Source organism: Schistocerca piceifrons, chromosome 4 (assembly GCF_021461385.2).
Source record: "Schistocerca piceifrons isolate TAMUIC-IGC-003096 chromosome 4, iqSchPice1.1, whole genome shotgun sequence".
Taxonomy (NCBI): domain Eukaryota; kingdom Metazoa; phylum Arthropoda; class Insecta; order Orthoptera; family Acrididae; genus Schistocerca; species Schistocerca piceifrons.
Genome location: NC_060141.1, coordinates 472,779,886 through 472,800,335, shown reverse-complemented (window position 1 = coordinate 472,800,335; position 20,450 = coordinate 472,779,886). Strand labels below are relative to the sequence as shown.

Here is a 20,450-nt window from a genome sequence, read left to right as displayed (position 1 = left end):
ACAATGCATGTTGAGAACACTGGGTGAACGCAGCGGTGCTGCCAGGGGCAATATTCCAATTGGGGTGGTTTTCCTTTTTTTTCCACAACCTGTCATCATTGTCGATTGCCTATACGTGCCGTATGAATGACTGCCATGAGTGATTGTACAGTATATTATTTGTGTCGCTATCAATTTGAATGGAGAGGGAGAATGTGAAATCAGGCGCTGGTATATAGTCTACCCTCTCGAATAGTACTTTCTTAAGGCCTTCGTTTGACAGACAACGCCAACGACAGTGTCATATGTCCAAGAAATGCAAAGATGTTTGAGATTTAACCGAGGACATTGGTTGAATGTCTAGTCATCAGGAATTTAAAATACCAACAATCACATACAGCCACCTTCGCGTAGGAGGCTGGTTCTATGAAGAAATAGGCGTACACGATGATCTACATTTCCACATATAGCAGCTCTATCCTAAACATGATAGACTGCATGCCTGCCCTTTACTGTAATGTGCACCTTAATTCTCTCTCAACTCGTTAAGTCCACAAACGTCTTTAGGGTACCTTCATTTTTCCTTAATTTTTTGTTCCGAAGCTATTCGTAGGTTAAGAGTTAAGAGGGGCGCTCAGTAAGTAGCGTAATACATTTTTTTTTCTGAAATGAAGTTGGTTTTATTCAGGATTCCAATACACCATATTATTCTGCTCTCTCTTGGCTACAAAATCCCGCTTTTGAACATAATCGCCTTTCGGTGCGATGGCCTTATGCCATGTTAGTGAGAAGCCCTGTATGTCCGCATGAAGCCTTTCTTCTGATCGACGTCGGAACAAGCCTCTTGTTGCATTAATCCCCACCCTCCGTCATCCTCATATAATGCTTCGCGCGGAGTGGGCCAAAAATATGAAAGTCGGGCGGTGCGAGATAAGAGCTATAGTGTGTATGAGAAAGAACAGTACAATGAACTTTTATGAGCTCCTCTCAGGTGCGCAGGTCTTGCGGTGTTACGGTGAACGGGAAGTTCATGTGCATTTTTGTGGCGAAGAACACGCTGAAGTCGCTTCATCATTTAATTGTGATAGTTCTCCCACCTCGAATGAGAGGGTCCGCACGTTCCAAAATTGTAGGAGCCACGGCTGCGTGCGGCTGGCCGTCACGCAGGGAGATGGGACAGCTCTTCACGATCTTATTGCTATGATTGCAGACGCCTCGTTCAACGATTCACCGTTCTTTTCTTCACTGCCAGGTCTCCCCAGACACTCTGCAAGCACCTATGACTATCTGCGTACTCTGACCGCCCGGTTAGCCGCGCGGTCTAACACGCTGCTTCCGGAGCAGGACTGCGTGTCAGTCCCCGGCACGAATCCGTCCAGCGGATTAGTGTCGAGGTCCGCTGTGCCCGCCAGTCTGTGGATGGTTTTTAAGGTGGTTTTCCACCTGCCTCGGCGAATGCGGGCTGGTTTCCCTTATTCCGCCTCAGTTACACTATGTCGGCGATTGCTGCGCCAACAATGTCTCCACGTACGCGTACACCATAGTTACTCTACCACGCAAACATTTGGGGCTACACTCGTCTGGCGTGAGACGTTCTCAGAGGGGGGGGGGGGGGGTCCACTGGAAGCCGAACCGCACAGTAACCCTGGGTTCGGTGTGGGGCGGCGGCGGGGTGAGTGGACTGCTGTAGCCTGTTGTGGGGTTGCGAACCACTGAGGGCTACGGCGGGGACGAAGCCTCTTCGTTGTTTCTAGGTCCCCGGTTCAATACACACAATCTGCGTACTCTGGTTTCCCGCCAACATAAGCTCAATGAGAGCTCCCTGTTTAGAACACACCTGTGTTACAGATGCTATTTTGAAGGCTACAATCAACCGAAATCGGTGGACAACAGAAAATTGTTGCGTTATTTATTGAACGCCCCTCGCATTTTTCGTGTACACCAATCTTTTTATAATGCGTAATGATGTACACTGAAGAGTCAATAAAACTGGTATCCCTGCCTAATATCGTGTAGGACGCTTGCGAGCACACAGAAGTGCCACAACACGTCGTGGCATGGACTCGACTATTGCCTGAATTAATGCTCGAGGGAATTGACATCATGAGTCCTGCAGGTCTGTCCATAACCTATTATAGTACGAGGGGGTGGAAATCTCTTCCGAAAAGCACGTTGCAAGGCAACCCAGATATGCTCAATAATGGGGAGTCTAGTGGTCAGGAGAGTGTTCCTGCAGCCACCCTGTCCCAATTCTGGATGTGTGGGATGTCGCATTGTCCTGCTGGATTTCCGCAAGTCCGTCGGAAAGCACAATGGGCGTGAACGGATGCAGGTGATCAGACAGCATGCTTACGCATGTGTCACCTGTCAGAATCGCAACTAGACATATCAGGCGTCCCGTATCACACGAAGCGCACACGCCCCACAAAACTACAGAGCCTCCACCAGCTTGAACAGACTCTGATGACATGCAGGGCCTGTAGGTTCATGAGGCTGTCTCCATACACGTACACGTCCATCCTCTCGGTACAATTTGAAACGAGACTCGTACGACCAGGGAACATGTTTCCACTCAACAGTCCAATGTCGGTGTTGACGGGCGCAGGTGAGGCGTAAAGTAGGCCGGAGTGGCCGTGCGGTTCTAGGCGCTACAGTCTGGAGCCGAGCGACCGCTACGGTCGCAGGTTCGAATCCTGCCTCGGGCATGGATATGTGTGATGTCCTTAGGTTAGTTATGTTTAATTAGTTCTACGTTGTAGCCGACTGATGACCTCAGAAGTTAAGTCGCATAGTGCTCAGAGTCATTTGAATCATTTTTGAGGCGTAAAGCTTTGTGTCGTCCAGCCATCAAGGGCTCCGAAAACCCATATCGATGATGTTTCGTTGAATGGTTCACATGCTGACGCTTGTTCATGGCGCAGCCTTGAAATCTACAGCAATCTGAGGAAGGTTTGCACTTCTGTCACGTTGAACGATTCTCTTTATTCGTCGTTTGCCCCGTTCTTGCACGATGTTTTTCCTGCTGCAGCGATGTCGGAGATTTGATGTTTTACCGCATTCCTGATCTACATCTACATCTACATTGATACTCCGCAAGCCACCCAACGGTGTGTGGCGGAGGGCACTTTACGTGCCACTGTCATTACCTCCCTCATTGACGGCGTGTCTTCATCATCAGAGAAAGGACGAAACATCTTTTCCGAACGCCAATCCTTTATAATTCTAAAATGCTCAAACTACACGTGTAATGCGCTGCTAACTCATTTACCCAGTAATCACTAATTTAAGACGAAAATATATATTTTGAATCATGTGTAGTGATTTGGGGGAGGGGGGGGGGGGGGGGGGTGAGAGCGCACGTATCATTCTTCGCATTGGTTTGCATGATTTGCAAATTCGGCAACAGGTGGTATAAAAGTATGTCCCGAGCCCTTTACTCCTGACGGTACTTTAAATTCCAGGAAAATCCCGACGAAAACTTGACGGATGGCAACCCTACACTAACTTGTGAAAGTGAGACAGGGCAAAAGATTTTCGATAAACAGACTAAAGTAGGGTTTCAGTCAGTTTTTGACCATCTTCAGACCTCATTACCATCATGGAATGAGTTCTGAAGATGGTAAAAAATTGCCCAAAACCGGTTAGCACCAAATAGAGACTGTTTGCGCTCATATTTAAGTGCTTTTTGCCAGACCGCTGTTCTCCATGAGAAATGTTCTCAAAAATTTCAAACAAAACAGTAATAGTAGTGGTGATGCATACTTAAAAAATGCAATCCCTGAAAGCAACAGCAGGACCATGTGGCCGAGCGGTTCTAGGCGCTTCAGTCCAGAACCGCGCGACTGCTACGGTTGCAGGTTCGAATCCTGCCTCGAACATGGACGTGTGTGACGTCCTTAGGTTAGCAAGGTTTAAGTAGTTCTACGTTCTAGAGGACCCACGGCCTCACATGGTACACTCGTGAAATCCCCAATTGATCGCTACCTCGGAGATGCTGTGTCCCATCACTCATGCGCCGAGTATAATACGTTCATACTCATTTAAATCTTTATATACTGGTTTTGTAGCAGCAGTAACCGATCTAAGAACTGCGCCAGCCATTTGTTGTCTCATGTAGGCGTTGCAGAATGCAGCGCCGTATTCTATTTACATAAATCTTAATTTGAATAAGCAGGCCTGTGCCAGTTTCTTTGGCGCTTCAATGTATTTCAAGTCTCTCGTTCTGTTGCCACGTATACTAACGGATTCTGGAAGCGTGGAATGCCGAACGTAACTAGCAATATTTATTATGTGTATCTGCTAGCACGGTCTTCAGCAATAACACTTTTTTCACGGATTACGATACGGCGAGAGGTTTCTCAGCGACTATAGCTGTCTGAACTGTCTTTACACGTTTCAATCCCCTACTAATTTCAGACCGCTGTAGAAAATTACCTTGAATAATACTTGGAAGCTAAGCATGAAATGAGATGAAAGAAACAGGAACTGCAGTAAATGACCGTCAAGATATCCGCACAAGGCAAAATTAAGCTACATCTATAGCAAAGCAGTATGCCTACTCGCTACTTCCAATAGACATACGATTCAATGGTAACTAAGGGCATTATATTAGAGTCACAATGTCCCACTCAAGATTGCACTTCCGTTGTGAACAGTGTGTAGTCTCTTGATAACGTCTACAGGTAACGCCTAAACGATACCATGTGGAAATTATTTTGCAGAATATAACACTCGAACATTTCTGGAGATAGACGGCATCTCAGTAGCACTGTAAGAGCCTCAAAGACTCAATTCAGCAGTTTGGCAATGATCGTCTTCGGTTAGTGCGAGATCGACCAGCAATGCGCACTTAAGATGAGGCGTGGTATCTGGCCTTAAATGCACGATAAAAACCTGGGATGTATGCACTGCAAATGCCTGCAAAGTATACAGTTGTCTCATAAGCTGTAATTTCTCGACCAACTGTGCATCACAGACTCGCAGTAGCTCGCTCATGTGTTCAGATATCCTCTGGTGTGCTTCCCGCTCTCAGAAATAGATAGACAGGCTCGTTAATTGTAGGGTAAGGTTTGTGGCACATACAAAAATGTTTTCAGTACTGGGTGTGAATGTTTTTGCTACAGAATGTAGCGCACAGCAACTGTGTTGGTGGTTGAACGTTTACATTATTTCGTCACATGGTGGCTGTGCGCCTCCACTGTTGCAAGCAATCTTGAAATTCAGTCTGTGCGCGCGCATGTGACCGGAGCTTTCTTGCAGAGCGTTGATTTCGCATTTGAGGTGCCGTGCGTCGCTTTTGTTCGGCGGATCGTGGCTTTGTGCTTTTTAGATTGCTGGAGGGATCTTCTGCCACCGAAACTGCCTCACATCACTTCCTGTCCACTACGGATTCACAGGTAAGTGGTAGCTACCGCTGCAACTGCATGTGTGGAATGACACTGATTATTACACACTGCACACATCAATGAATTTTTTTACACATGTGGTGCAGTAGAATACTGTCACTGAAAATCGTCGAACTTTAAAACTTCACTTGCACTGTAGTGAGCGTCTGCGTGAACGGTGTAATAAAAGAAATTCTCGCTTCATAACATCACACGGTGTTTAGAAGTTTATTTACATACTAATATTTACATGAGTTCATTTAAATCGAAAAATAATCTAATTGACCACCTTGAATCCGAACAATTGTTTCTTTATTAATCTTTTTTTTTTTACTATTTATGCCTACGGTCACAGGTAAGCTGTTAAAAGTCCTTTTTCTTTGACCAAATTCATTCCAATCTTCTTCCCAAATTAATTTCATTCATAGTAATCTTTATCACGCTTGCTTATTCATTTAATCGGCCCAATACATTTTTTAATGCTCATCTTATTTAGTGACTTGTGAGGGGAGCTTCATTTATGTCAAAGTTTCTCTCGTATGTGCTTGTCTTTAAAGAACGTTCCAGGACAGATTTGAAAATAGCAAATCCGCCTCTGGATTTCGTGTAGAAATACAAACAGTCGGAAAAGAAAAATGGGCAAAGCGGGCCTATTCGCGGATCGTCCACACAATTTAAATTACTCCTCACCAAGGTCGAAAATTAAATTTACATTACGCATTAGAAAAGCAATTTGCGCGTCGCGAACCTACTCATTTTTGTACTTAGTGCCTCACTTCCCAAGCACACGTGCATCTTTGCAAGTTGATCCTGGGGAGTGGATAGGATCAAGGATCTTAAAGGATTTGCACTTAGGAAAGGGATTCAATAATCACATAATCACAGAGAAAACAATAAATATTGCAGTGCGCACTTAAAATAAAATCTATCACCACAAGCATGTATATCTAATATGTATCTTGCTGCAGCTTGCTTACTACTCTTTGTTCATTTCTTAGACTAAGTCAAGTTTATGCATTACGCATTTGGGTATTAATTATCATTTGTATATATAAGCCTCTCACTAGAGTGTTGTTGTTTGCCGGCCGCGGTGGCCGTGAGGTTCTAGGCGCTCCAGTCCGGAGCCGCGCTGCTGCTACGGTCGCAGGTTCGAATCCTGCCTCGGGTATGGGTGTGTGTGATGTCCTTAGGTTAGTTAGGTTTAAGTAGTTCTAAGTTCAAGGGGACTAATGACCACAGCAGTTGAGTCCCATAGTGCTCAGAGCCATTTGAACCATTTTGTTGTTGTTTGCTGCTGTGGCGACCTGTGAAGCTTGGGCGAGATTCTTATTCTATTTGCTGCTAGCTTGTGAATTTGTAGTATCGCTAATGCTCAATAGTACCGTGAAATTGCCATAATAAACCATGTTACTCATATGTTCTTTTACTCAGCTTGTTTATAGTCTGGACTCGTCTTACTTTGCGTTATATAATAAACTTCCTTTTTATTCCATCACGCTTTTACTTAAGGTTAATGTCAGGTCTTTTTAGAACAATTGCACTGCGTTATCAATCTGTTCATGCTTAATCCTAGGTATCTGTTTACTTCAAAGAGATGCTATTTTATCGCTGGCACAGCAATGTGCTGGAATTTTCAAGTTAAATCTACCGACTATTTTGCGCTAACAGGTAGTGTCTTATTTACGTCACATTTGAAAATAGGGAATAACCTCATGGAATCGAATCTTCTCACACTACTTTCCTCTTTTGTCTGGACGTTAAGTATTTTCTTTCAAAACAGGTCATTAATTTGTCCTCGATTAAATTTCACTTACTAATACTAAGCACATATAATCATCATTTTCATATTACTATTTCTCGAGAGAAGTGCATTATTCGCTCCTTCCTGCTCATTTTCAAATTACTATTTAGCGAGAGAAGTGTATTATTCGCTCCTTCCTCTTTCCTCATTTTAGTACCTCGGGGCTAATTAATACCTCTCGAGTACATCATTTTTCTTACATACTAACTTATAATTAAAATTGAAAATCGCCTTTAGGACATGTCCTGTTTACATAAAGATTATTCATATAAATACTTGTCTACAACTTATTCTATATTTTATTTTCCAGACGCGTTGTTTTAATACATAAGGTTTCCTTTTAGCACCGGTTAACGTCCGTAGTCAGTTCAGTTCAGTTCTTGTCACTCATTAGTTAATCTTGATCTCCAATAAATTAGAATTTTCTTACAGCTTAAATTAACTTAATTCCTGGCGTTATAAAATTTTCTTAAATCATGATGGTGGAACAATCCTTTGATTTTATTCGTGGCAGGGTCAGATAACAAATAGCTACCAATGTGTGGTTTCCTCATTATCACAAAGGGACCTTCATAAATGTGTTGCCACTTACGATTCTTCTTTAACAACAGGGATGGTTTAAAGTGACTCCTGACTAATACCTTTTCTCCTTCTTTGAAATCGATAACTCTGTTTACCTTCTTATCAAATGCCTTTTTTCGGAGGTTAGCATACGTTGTCAATGATATGAGAGCTTGCCTGATTTTTGCGTCTAGGTCCAATTCGTTGTCTTGTAATTTTGGAAGGGGGTCTATCCATTCATTCCTTTCTTTTGATCTTGACATTAACTCATGTGGCGTGAACCCGGTCGATAGATGAGGAAGGTGGTTTACAATCTGTTCGAAAGATGTTACGAAGTCTACCCACATAGACTGCTTATCCGGAATGTACGTCCTTATAAATCTGTTAAATTCTTTGAAGATTCTTTCTGTCGGTTTCGATTGCGGTCGAAACAGGGATATCAAAATTTGTTTGATTCCATGGCGAGCAAGAAATGCAAACCACGGGAGTGATGTAAAATTTGAAGCATTATCGGACAAGGTTGATTCTGGAACCCCGAATCGTGGGAAATAATCATTTTCAATGTGACGAATTATCGGATTTGCACAAGAAGATTTCACTGCGTACAGTCTTATGTGCTTAGAAAAATTGTCCAGGATTGCTACTAAGTATTTAGCGCCTCCCCTACCGGTGGGTAGTGGAGCTGCCAAATCAATACTAAGAAGCTGCTTTGGTCCTTCAGCACTTATTGGATTAAGTGGGATTGAAGAGGAAATGTTTAAGGATTTTGGCTTTTGACAGATGACACAGTTTCTCAATAATTTATGGATTCTCTGATGTAGATTCGGAACATAACAGTACGTCGAGATTTTCCTTTTACATTTTTCTGGTCCGTAGTGACCCCATGAAATGTGAGTGTACCACAGAAGATGTTCAATGAAATTTCGAGGGATGCAAACACACCACCTCTCAGATGACTCAGTCGTCTTATGAAATAGCACTTGGTTATGAACTTTATAAAACTTTGACAACTTGTGGGCTGGATTTTCGTGAAGAATTTGTCTAACCTTTTTCCATTTTGGATCTGTATTTTGAAGAATCTGAATCTGCCTACATAACTGAAGAAAATACTTTCTGTGAATTGGATCTTTCATTAACAAAACTTTATAATTAGACATTTGTTCCACCATTTCGCTGGTTTCTGGCAAGCCCTCAGGTGAGCGAGAAAGTGCGTCTGCTATAACATTATCTTTACCTTTATATATATATAATGTCAAAGTCATATTCCTGCAGGAACAAGCACCATCGAGTAAGATGGGGATGTTGCAACTTGCATGTAAGAAGGAATGATAAAGCTTGATGGTCTGAATAGACTTTAATTTTTCTTACATAGATATAATAGTTAAATCGCCTAAAAGTCCATACAATGGCGAGTGCCTCCAACTCCGTAACCGAATAAGACTTTTCACACGCAGATAACACTCGATTCGCAAAGCTAATCACTTGGATTTGCTCGTGTCCATCTACCAATTGAATATGGAAAAGACAAGCACCGATACCCTCAAAGGAAGCGTCTGCCGTAATGCAAAATTCCTTATCCATCTGAGGATGATGGAGGACGTCACTGTTAAGCAAACTGTCTTTAATTTTCTGAAATCCGTCTTGGCATTCCGGCGTCCAATTCCAATGTGAATTCTTTTTTAAATGGTTATGAAGAGCGGGGTTCAACACCTGATTGGAAACAAAACGTCTGAAAAATGACGTAAGACCGATAAATCCTTTCATTTGCCTTTTTGTAACAGGGGTTGTAAAGTTTTTTATAGCAGACAATTTTTCCGGGTCAGGTTTAATTCCTTCAGGGGTGATGATGTGTCCAAAAATTTAATTTCACTTTTTCCAAACTTGGATTTCTTAAGATTTGCTGTAACACCATACTCTCTGAATCGTTGAAATACCTTTTGCAGAAGGGCCACATGATCTTCCCAATTTTTCGATGCTACAAGAACGTCATCCACATAGTCTGTTACCTCATCTAGAAGTTCAGGACCTAGTACATAGTCAAGGGCAGAAATAAAAATTTCAGAACTCACATTTAGCCCAAACGGTACAACTTTGAAATGGTAAGATCTACCTGCAAATATAAACGCAGTGTACTTCCTAGACTCCTGCGCAAGTTTTACTTGCCAGTAACTGCTTTTCAAATCAAGGGTGCTCAAATACTTAACTTCATGAAACTTCTGCAGATGCTCTTCAAGAGCCTCTGGTCTCGTTATTATGGGTACTATAATTTTATTGATTAATCTTGCATCTAGGACCAGCCTTACGCTACCATCTGATTTTAGTACAGACAATAAAGGACTCGAGTAAGGTGAATGAGATACTTCTATCACATTCCAGCGTAACATTTTCCTGATCTCGCACTTGACAGCTTCGCATCTCGCATATGGAATGGAATAACTTGTTCTACAGTAGGTTGAATGGGGCAGGACAGCCATTCGATATTCAAAGCCTTTTATTAGTCCAGGTTGCTTAGAAAATACTTGAACGTAATCTGTTAACAAATTGTAAAGCTCATTCTTCTGTTGTTTGGACAATTCAGTGGACTCACTAGCTTTACCGTATAATTCTTTCTGACCAGGAATTAGATCTTTATACTCATCGTCATTAACACTTTCAAGATCTGTCATATCTTCTGTCTGACTGTACTGTTCTCTTTTAGTCCATGGCCGTACTGCTATTTGAAGCACCCCAAAGTTTGTCTTCACCTTACTTCTTAACAAATTTACTGTTACTTGTTGCTGACTCGCTACTACGAGTAGAGTACACATTCCACACTCGATGTCAATTTTAGCTTTCGTCTGCCTCAAGAATTCCATACTCAGGATACATGGCACTGATAGCTTTTTAACAATAAGAAAAATGCACGTTACTGAAGTAGACTATATCTGGATTTGAAGCTGAGTCTGAAGATTTACACGTTGTGTTAGTGGACCAATTGCTCCCGAAACAGTGCAACCTTGAATTGGAAGTGATAGAACTTTGCATACAGAGGATATTTGCTTAAATAAACATAAAGATAAGACATTTATATTAGCTCCTGTATCTACAACGGCTGTTACTGGTATGTTGGCAATTGATACACTTATGGAAGCTTGAACTTGTTCGTCCCATACGTCATCATTGTCTTTCGTCTCAGTGTCTGCTACTAGATCATCCCGTAAGTTTGTCTCTTTCTCATACCTAATTGCTTTAATTTCGTGTGGACTAAGGGACAGGGTGCCCCCATTCAAACCTGCAGCATCCTCTAGGAGGCTCAAAGGTGCTGCTTTTAATTTTCCGCTCGACGCTTACTTCCCAGCTGATTTATATTTCTTAAATTTTCTTCCGTCTGGAAGTAGTGTTGGCTTTGTGGTACGAACTCGGGTGGAAATGGATCTTGTTGTCCTAGCGTATTCGCTTGCGCATAGTAAATTTGCTATTATGCGAGCGTTTAGGCTTCATACTTCCCGAAGGTCCGTTCGCTTGTTGCGTGAAGTGTAGCCTATATTTTGTGGCTGAGAAGCATTTTGCTGTGGCTTGTGTTGGTTGTAACCGTTACTGAAAGGTGTACGTTGGTCTCCACCTTAATTATGCCATTTATTTCCTTTCCACTGACGATTTGAATCGTAAGACTGATCGTTTTGATAATTACCGTTGATCGGTTGCGTGTTCCATATTGCTGGGGCTGTGTATAATGTGCATTTCCGTACTGAGGTGGTGACGAATTATATATTGGATTGTATCTCTGGCCGTTATTGTACTTATTTTTGTATTTACTGTGTACGTAGTATGTTTTTGAAACCGCTGTGGGGTTGGTACTGGCCGTCGCTCGGCCACCATTGTTGCCTGCGTATTCTGTATTGTGCTGACCGCCTGCACGTTGCCATCAACTCTAGCGTCCTCGTAAATCAGATCTAATGAGTCTAACACAGATAGGAAGGTGTCCGTATCGTCCTCAGACACGTTTACTAACTTTTCTCTGATCGCAAACGGTAGCTTAGTTTTTAGAATCATAATAACGTCTTTGGCGGTGGTCGGCGAATCCCAGAACTTGATTTTCGCTAAATACTTTCCAAAATATCTTCTCAAACCACCGCGCTTACTGTTAAACACTTAGGCGTTGTAAACCTCTTTTCTCAGGCGCTGCTGCACACCAGAACTCTAGAATTTAGCTAAAAACATCCGTTGAAACTCTTTGTAACTTTTACAAGAGTCGACCATTTCGGTTCCTCATAAGGCAGCATCGCCCACGATAAATCTAGTAACGAATTGAATTCGCAGGCGGTCACTCCAGCTATTCGGGAAAATTCCTGAAAAATTTGGGAAGACCACTATGGGATGAATTTCTCTTTTCTGTGGGTGAAAGGTCGGAAAAACACGATGTTTGATCTCGCTTTCCTCCTGCATCGAACTGACAAAAGTGGGTGGGCTGGTACGCTGGTTAAATTGTGCTTCTATAGAACTATGAGTCTGAGCGTTATCAAATGGTGAACGGTAATGTACCTGCTGTTGTTCATTACATCATGATGAATTATTCCACTCTCCTGACACGGGAGGTGAGGAATTTTCAACTTGACGTTTTAGTGTACGAACTTCATCAACTATCTGTTGACGCCATTCAGGTAAATCTTGAGCTATCGTTCGTCTTACCTGGCCTAATTCTGACATGACCATGTCTCCTGTTTTTCCAGGGGCTGCCAATATTTCAGAGGTCACGTTTTTGACAGTTTCCCTGGGTTCGTTCTTGACCTTGTTTGCTATGACTCCGTCTTTGTTTTTAATCCACTCTTGGTAGTGGTCGGACAATGCTTCAGCATGTGCCTTAACAATATTCTTTATTTGATCCTCTACATTAAGAGTCTCAATCTGTTTGGAAAAATCATCAACAACATTCTCGATCGTGTCTACTGCGGTTTTAGCTCCCTTGACCTCATCAGAGATTGCAGTATAATCTTCTTTTAAGGTCGCAGCTAGTTTTTGATATTCCATCACTTTTGAATTTATCTCTCCCTTGACTGCTTAGATTTTTTCATCTAACCGTTTTGAAATATCCTCTATTTTTGACTCTACTTGTGTGTCAATTTCTAGCCTCATGATCGTGATCTGACTACTGATTTGGCTTTGGACATTACCCAACCGGGTATTTAAATCAGCTGTTATGTCTGCCTTTAGTTTGGCCTTTACCGAATTTAACCGTGTATTTAGGTCATTTATCTCCGTTTGCAGATCTGTTTTTACTGAATTTGTGGTGTCACAGCCAGACACCACACTTGCTAGGTGGTAGCTTAAATCGGCCGCGGTCCATTTAGTGCATGTCGGACCCGCGTGTCGCCACTGTGTGATCGCAGATCGAGCGCCACCACAAGGCAGGTCTCGACATACGGGATAGCACTCGCCCCAGTTGTCCGACGACATTGCTAGCGACTATACGGACGAAACCTTTTCTCTCATTTGCCGAGAGACAGTTAGAATAGCCTTCAGCTAAGTTAATGGCTACGACCTAGCAAGGCGCCAATTGTACCATTGCATGTATCTCAAGATAGTCTCACTTGTATCATCACGAATGCTGTATACCAAAGGACTATATAAAAGTTAAGTGTTCTAGTAGCTACGTTCTTTTCTTTATAGCAGTCATAACTTATCCTGTTCCAGACTTCACGCCAGTCGGCGTGTGTGTACGCGTGCCTTTCTTTCGGCTACCCGTCACTGTTGACTGGCTGCCTTGTCAGTCCACTACAGAATTTATGTCTGTTTTTACTGAATTGCACAGTTTTGTAAGGACCTGATCTTTATTATGCCGTCTTTCGGCCTTCTCTTTTTCTTCGCGGGCTTTTTCATCTAATCTTTCCTGTTTTTGGCTTTCGAACTTACGTTCCATTATTGCTTCGATCATTGCGGCCTAGTCATTTTTTTCAAAAGCGGGAATAGTTTGCACACTAGGACCAGCTTCTAAAACTTCGGTCGAGGCTGCTTCTGCCTCCGCTCGTATACCTATCGCGCGTGGTCGTAATGGATAGTGAGGTTCATTCGCATCACCGCTGTCGTCTGCTTTAGTTTGTGTCCGCTGTTTACTGTCAGCCATGTTCATGAATTATTTGTCAAACGTCAAAATGCTACAGATATTGTTTGTCACTGCCGTCAGTCGTTTGTCTGTGACGTAGTGCTATGGCTTACTGGGACCTAAGATGAAATTTTAACTCTGGGTAACAACTGACGTTCATGTACGCCAAGAAGACAAGATGGTTCGTACTAATTACAAACAAATGAAATATCACACGTTTTACCAGTTTTGAGCGTAATTATCCGCCATATCGTAATTTTTTTTTGATGCACTGACAACAATGGTACACTTTCACTGAATTTAACTACATAAGAATGGACTGTGGACAAATTGAAATAAAGCTGTTTCAAGGCAAGGAGAGACAGGTTTACGTTCTGATCAACTCGAAAATGCAATGTCACTACGAAAGCTTGGCTACTGCGTATAAAAATTTCACTTACTGCGGCTGTCTTGATGGCGATACGGATGGATACTCGCGTATTTTGGTAATTTCATCAATCGTTCTTCTAAATTAATTAAAAGGTTTTCCCACCTCTCTTTCTCGGTTGAACTGCATCCACATGAAAAATGAAACAATTGTTAGAACAAGCACTGAAAAATTTTTAAACACATACATGAAATGATTTTTGATCAGGTCCCTGTTCGGGGGCCAAGTGTAGCGTTGCTCTTGGGGGGGGGGGGGGGGAGGGGGCGCAAGAAGAACAAGAATTGTTATTTTATTTTTTTTTTTAAATGTGGAAAAAGTGGATATTTTGGTGGGCCACTTGGCAACAGAATCAGGGATTGATTGCACTATTATAATAATATACGTTGAGCATTAAATACCTGAATAGGAGAAACATTATCATTTCTCTGCATTTTTATATTCGCAATGTAGTCATACCCGGAACAACACTAAGGGACCTGAAGATTTATGGACTTTAAAAGAAATGCAACACTACACAATTAAAAAAAATGGCTCAGAAATAATAGGAAAACGATAATGTTCCTTCTGCCTCATGCTGCGTTCGGCCCATCAGCGTGATCGTAATTTCTGGTGATGAACTAACACAAAATAATTATCAATTGAGTGAATGAGGAGATGGAAATCATCAAGGTTAATTTACTAAAATAAGCACACTTAACTCTAACACACTTTTTTTTTAATGCTACGTACCTTTTCATATTAAATTACAATAGATGACCATTGTGATTAAATACTTTATACATAACAATCAAAATGTCCTCTTGATGCTGTCTGTTCGTAATCAGTTACAAGAAACTACATGTTTTCTGATTGAAAAAAAAAAAAACAATTAGCATATTCACTCAGTATTTTCGCATAAAATATAAAATACAGTTGCGGAACGCAGCAAGTCCGCGTCCGCCTTTTATAGAATACAAACAGTAAAAGGTGAGGCGCCAAGAGCCTCATTTGTCTTGAAACAACAGATTCTTTTTTATATCATTAATCGATACATGTACATAGAGATTTGCAGGCACCGCGCAAGAACGGCAAAGATAAAGAGTAATAGACTCTGTCGCTGCTATGCGATGGTTCATTTCTTTTACTTTACAATTGTTCGATAACTTTCGGCCATAGGGCGTTTACTATTGAGTGTTTATTAATGTTTGTGAGGCGAAAATTAATAATATTACAGCAGTGAATGATAAAGTTGCTGGATGTCATCCTAAGGGATATTGTGCCGAATTATATCCAATTAGTGCTTTAGATACTCAAAATTCCGAGCTGGTTGGAGAGTCCTGCCAATAATGCTCCAAACTTTCTCAGTTAGAGAGGGATCCGGTGACCGCGCTGGTCAAGGTAAGATTTGGCAAGCACAAGACAAGCAGTAGAAACTCTCGTCATGTGCGAGCGGGCATTATTTTGCTGAAATGCAAGCTCACGATGATTTGCCATGAATCTTCTTTTTGATTACTCTTAAATACCAAATTCATTTGTAATTCACTTCCCTATTCCATTATATTATTTATAATGGTTTTAAAATGTTGCACCAGAAGAAATAATAATTGTACATACACGAAGAATAAAGAGCCCGCCTCCACGTGGCGGGACACGGGCAACGGTGTGAATGGGGTCGGGAAACGGAGTGGTGTCTTAATAGCCACTCTGGGCCCTGAACCCAGTCACAGCGGCCAAGTGGCATATAAACGACCCACCATAAGCAACCAGAGGGTGGGTCAGAAAACATAGCAGCAAGTGAAAAAAATGGGGTATAGAATATTTTGGACATACCAGTGTGCAGTAATGGTGCCATGGATGATTACCGAAGAAGTCCTGCTATGAAATGAAATTGTACCCCAGACTATCACTCCCAGTTGTAGGGCCATTTGGCGGGCAACACGTCTGTAGCCAGTCTCATTGGCTGGTTAGAATTGTCTTCAGTGACGAGTCCCGCTTCGGTCTGAGCCCCGATGACAAGCAAGGAAGTGTCTGGAGACAACCCAGACAGCGATGAGATACCAACCTGACTGTCATCCACCAATGTCCGACAAGGAGGAGTGATGGCCTGGGAATGCCGTTTCTTCTCATAGGAGGACCTCTTTGGTTGTCATCTGCTGCACCTTCGAAGCATGGCGGTGCATCGACTATATTACACACCCATTTTGTTGCCCTTCACGGAAAGCCATCCTGGCTTACATTTCAGCAAGACAATGCCTGCCCGCACACGGTGAGAGTTTCTACTACTTGTCTTCGTGCTTGCCAAACTCTGCTGTGGCCAGCAAGGTCTCTGGATATCTCTCCAATTGAGAATGGTTGGAGCCTTTTTGGCAGGTTCCTCTAACCATCTCGTGTTTTTGGCGATATAACTCGCCAATTGGACATAATTTGTCATAATATGCATCAGGAGGACATAAGGGGCAGGGGTGGACCAACGGGATACAGACTTGCTCAATTTATGATCCATTTCCTTCTGAAATTGTTGTCATTTGTTGATCCGCATAAGTACATCACATCTACCAATTCCTGTCACATTTGGGTAATTCCTTTGTGGGTCATTGTTCCTTTCTTTTGTCTTGGAATGTGTGTTAATATAAGTGTCTCGTAAACTGTTTGTAAATATTAAGATTGGTTGGTTATATGCATAACTAAATTACAAACATCATCTAGCTGTCAAGTCTTAACAACTTTCTCCCATAAGTTAATCAGTATAATAAAGTTGATCTGAGTACCTGTCTCTGTCCTCGTGAGTTGGAAGTCTGTCAGTACCAACTGCTTCTTTTATCTCTTTGTGCACTCGTTCCTGGACGTCAGGATGCCGTAACATCATAAGGAAAGCAAATCGAAGAGAGTTGCTTGTCGTTTCTGCACCAGCAGTAAACATGTCGTAACACAAAATGAGGAGCTGGCTTTCTGGAAAACAAACAAAGCACTACTCAAATAGGTTTTTCGCTTCCTGCAGACTCATTAATGTGTGCTGGCTTGATTCAAGGGAAGCAGGGAGTGAAGCAACAACACATGAAAATAACCCAAATAACTTTACCGCTTAATAAAATCAGAAAAGTCACAAAGCAAAGGGAAATTGGTTGAAAGTGATCATCTTCTTTGCAAATCTGCGAAATCAAAATCTACTTCTGGGTAACACTCAGTAGGCTACCGTACTGCTTCATACAATGTATTGCAATATGCTCTGATCTATTTTGGTACGTTATCAACGAAGCTCTCGAGACCATTGATGAAGACAGCCGTTTTCCTCAAGGGAGGGGCTGGAGGGGAGGGGATATTAAGTACACGGGGGAGGGAGGGGAAAAAGCTTACAGGCTACAGATTTTATTGATAACATACTAAATAAATAGCAATGTTACTAATATGTAAAAATTTCCCTTCATCTGTGATACTTAATCATATAGTGTAAGCACTAGATAGGTGTAGCAAAATTAATTATTTATCTTAAAGTATAAAATTATGAAAATGAATAAAACATAATTATTGTACGGAGTAATGTAGGCCTACATTTACTAAAAAGTCGAGTGTTCTTTACAGTATATCTGTCGTTATCAATGAAAGTTTCTGTAGGTTTCTCATCCCCAGTATATCTGCTAAGATACACAGATGAACCAATACGTTATGACCACCTACTTTAAAGCACGTTGGTCCACTTCTGTAACGAAATTCAGCACTGATTCTGCGTGTCATGGGTTATAGAAGCACTTGATAGGTTTCCATACTTGACAGGTTTCCAGAAGTGTGCAGCAGCAGATGTTACTCACAGGTCACACACTTGCCGTAATTTATGTGCGGTTGGTTCGAGGGCGTGGAGCTGAAGCTCGATAGCGTTCTACTTGGGTTTCATCGGATTCAGGTAAGTCGAATTTGATGACCAAGACATCAACCTGAGTTCACTATAATGCTCTTGAAACCACAACAGCACGATTATGGCTTTGCGACACGGATAGTTATCCTGCTGGAAGATCCCATTGCTGTTAAGGAAGACATGAAGGATAACGGGTTAAGGTGGTCCCTAATAATGTTCCCTTAGTTCACAGGTATCATCGTGCCTTCGATTACTGCCGCAGCTTCCATGGAATCCCAGATGAACGTTCCCATAACATAATACTGCTTTCAAAGGCCTGCGTCCGTGGCGCGCTGCATGTTTCGAGCAGCCATTCCCCTGGATGACAGCGTATCTGAGCTCGAACATCGGCCTGGTTTAAAAATAAATGGGACTCATCCGATCAGGTGACACGATTCCATTTATCCCCGGTCCTACTTGATGATCCTGTGCATACTGTAATCATGTCTGACAATGTTGTTAGGCCAACAAGGGAACACGTACGGGTCCTCTGCTGCGGAACACCATGCTCAAGGCTGTTCACTGAACGGTGTGCTCCAAACCACTCGTGCCTGCGTCTGCACTGTACTCTGTCATCAGATCTGCCACAGACCACCGCGTATCCTGCTGTAGAGAGTGGGCAAGCCTCCGATCCCTATATTCTTTGATGAGGTATGGATGATGAGGTTTGGACGTCCAACTTCTCGTCGCCTACTCGTGGTTTCAGCATTCATCAATCTCTTTCCATAGACGCTCACCCCAGCAGCACGCGAACAGCTTCGCCGTTTCCGAGATGCTCGCTCCCAGACACTGGGCCGCAACATCTGGCTTTTATCAGTCGCATAGTTTGCGCATTTGCGCGACTTACCGTCGCTAGAATGATTCCCCATTTGTCTCTGCCCCATTCACGTATTTGTCTTACCGTGTCAAGTGCCTTCTGCGCGACCAGGCAGCACACGACCTCGTGTGGGCAGTATTCATAATGTTTTGCTCTTCAGTGTATATGGACCTTTCACTCTGGAATTAACCCAGTTTTCAAGATTAATGTAGCTTCTTGATACTACCTTACGAATTAGAATTCCTATTTTGTTGTGTGGGGGTGTTCTTCAATACTAAGGAAACACACCCTCGAATTGAAGAACACATTACTTCGCGATTAACCTTTGGAGCGTTTAATCACTGTAATTTTCAGTTTTAAAGTGCACAGGCTTTAGCACGTATCTCTGAAATGGCGTTCTTTTAAAGCTTTTCGGTGCTTCCAGTAGCTTTTCTCATTTTAGTAAAAGATACTTACTACTCACCGTGCCTTTTGCAGAGTTTCGACACCGTTTTCAAATCCATATAACAGAATTTGCACCCCGATAGTGGTCAAAGTACAGCTGACTGTACATACATTCCCATTTTTTGCCGGTACTTAATCTGGCGTTCAACACTCTTTTTAGGTTTATAACTGAGGATGAGTCAGAAATAGTATAATTTTCGTTCGAAAACAGAGGAAGAATAAGTGAAGATTCAGTATGCAGTTCACTTTCACATTCACTAGCAATTCTTTCAATAGACACACACTCATCTATGTCTTCTGCAGTGCACTGTCTTTTATTAGAAAAGAAAGCAAATAAAGTCTGTTTTTTCCAAATTGCTTTTCGGCACTCACGCTTTTTTTATACGAGAAATTGACGAAGACCGCACGCACATTGAATAATCGTGTCACTTTCCCATAGTAGGCCGTTCACTGAGTTACTGTTAAAATAGCTGCATACAAGAAGTTGAAATTCATTACAACAATGGAAGATGAGTAGCGCTGAGTGTGTAGCAGGCAGCAGCTTTTGTATTCAAATGGAGCTTTTTTTTGCGTATCAGCCGGCGCAGTTGAATTTTGTCAAAACAATGCTAGCTCATTACTTGTTACATTACTCCAGCCCAGACGATAGCTTAAGTTCATACGTTATTTTGACTTTTAATGTTATACACAAATAGATCCGAGTTTCTCAAGGGGAATTTTTACATTCTAGGGGTATTTTCCCTCCTTGTACCACCTCTTGAATTCATCACTGTTCGAGACGTTGCTGCTGTCATTCAACAAAGGCTATCACGGCTAGGGTCTTAGCTGCTGCTGAATCATACGGCTTTTATAGAAGTTCAGAGATGCACTGCACATCTCCTGAGGTGCTCCTCGTTCTGCTGTGTCTTTCCAATAGACGAATCAGATATAGAAGAGCGACATAAATACTGTGGGAAAGTTCGTAGTCGAGGATTACATGCAGTAGCGTCGCAGTCTAACACATTACTGTCGCGACACTCGCTAATGTAATAGTTGTTACCGTCTGATAGAACCACGCCAGCACCCCTTACGGCGAGAAAGCCAGCCGTGA

General features: G+C 42.2%; 1 protein-coding gene across 1 annotated transcript in view; it reads right to left on the bottom strand.

Annotated features, from left to right (window-relative positions):
• The window catches only part of LOC124795924 (methyl farnesoate epoxidase-like), a 416,805-nt gene that overhangs the window by 303,110 nt on the left and 93,245 nt on the right, over positions 1-20,450 (bottom strand). Inside the window, 1 exon segment of the mRNA XM_047260004.1 lies at positions 17,020-17,155. Within this exon segment, the coding sequence (XP_047115960.1) occupies positions 17,020-17,155 (136 nt within the window).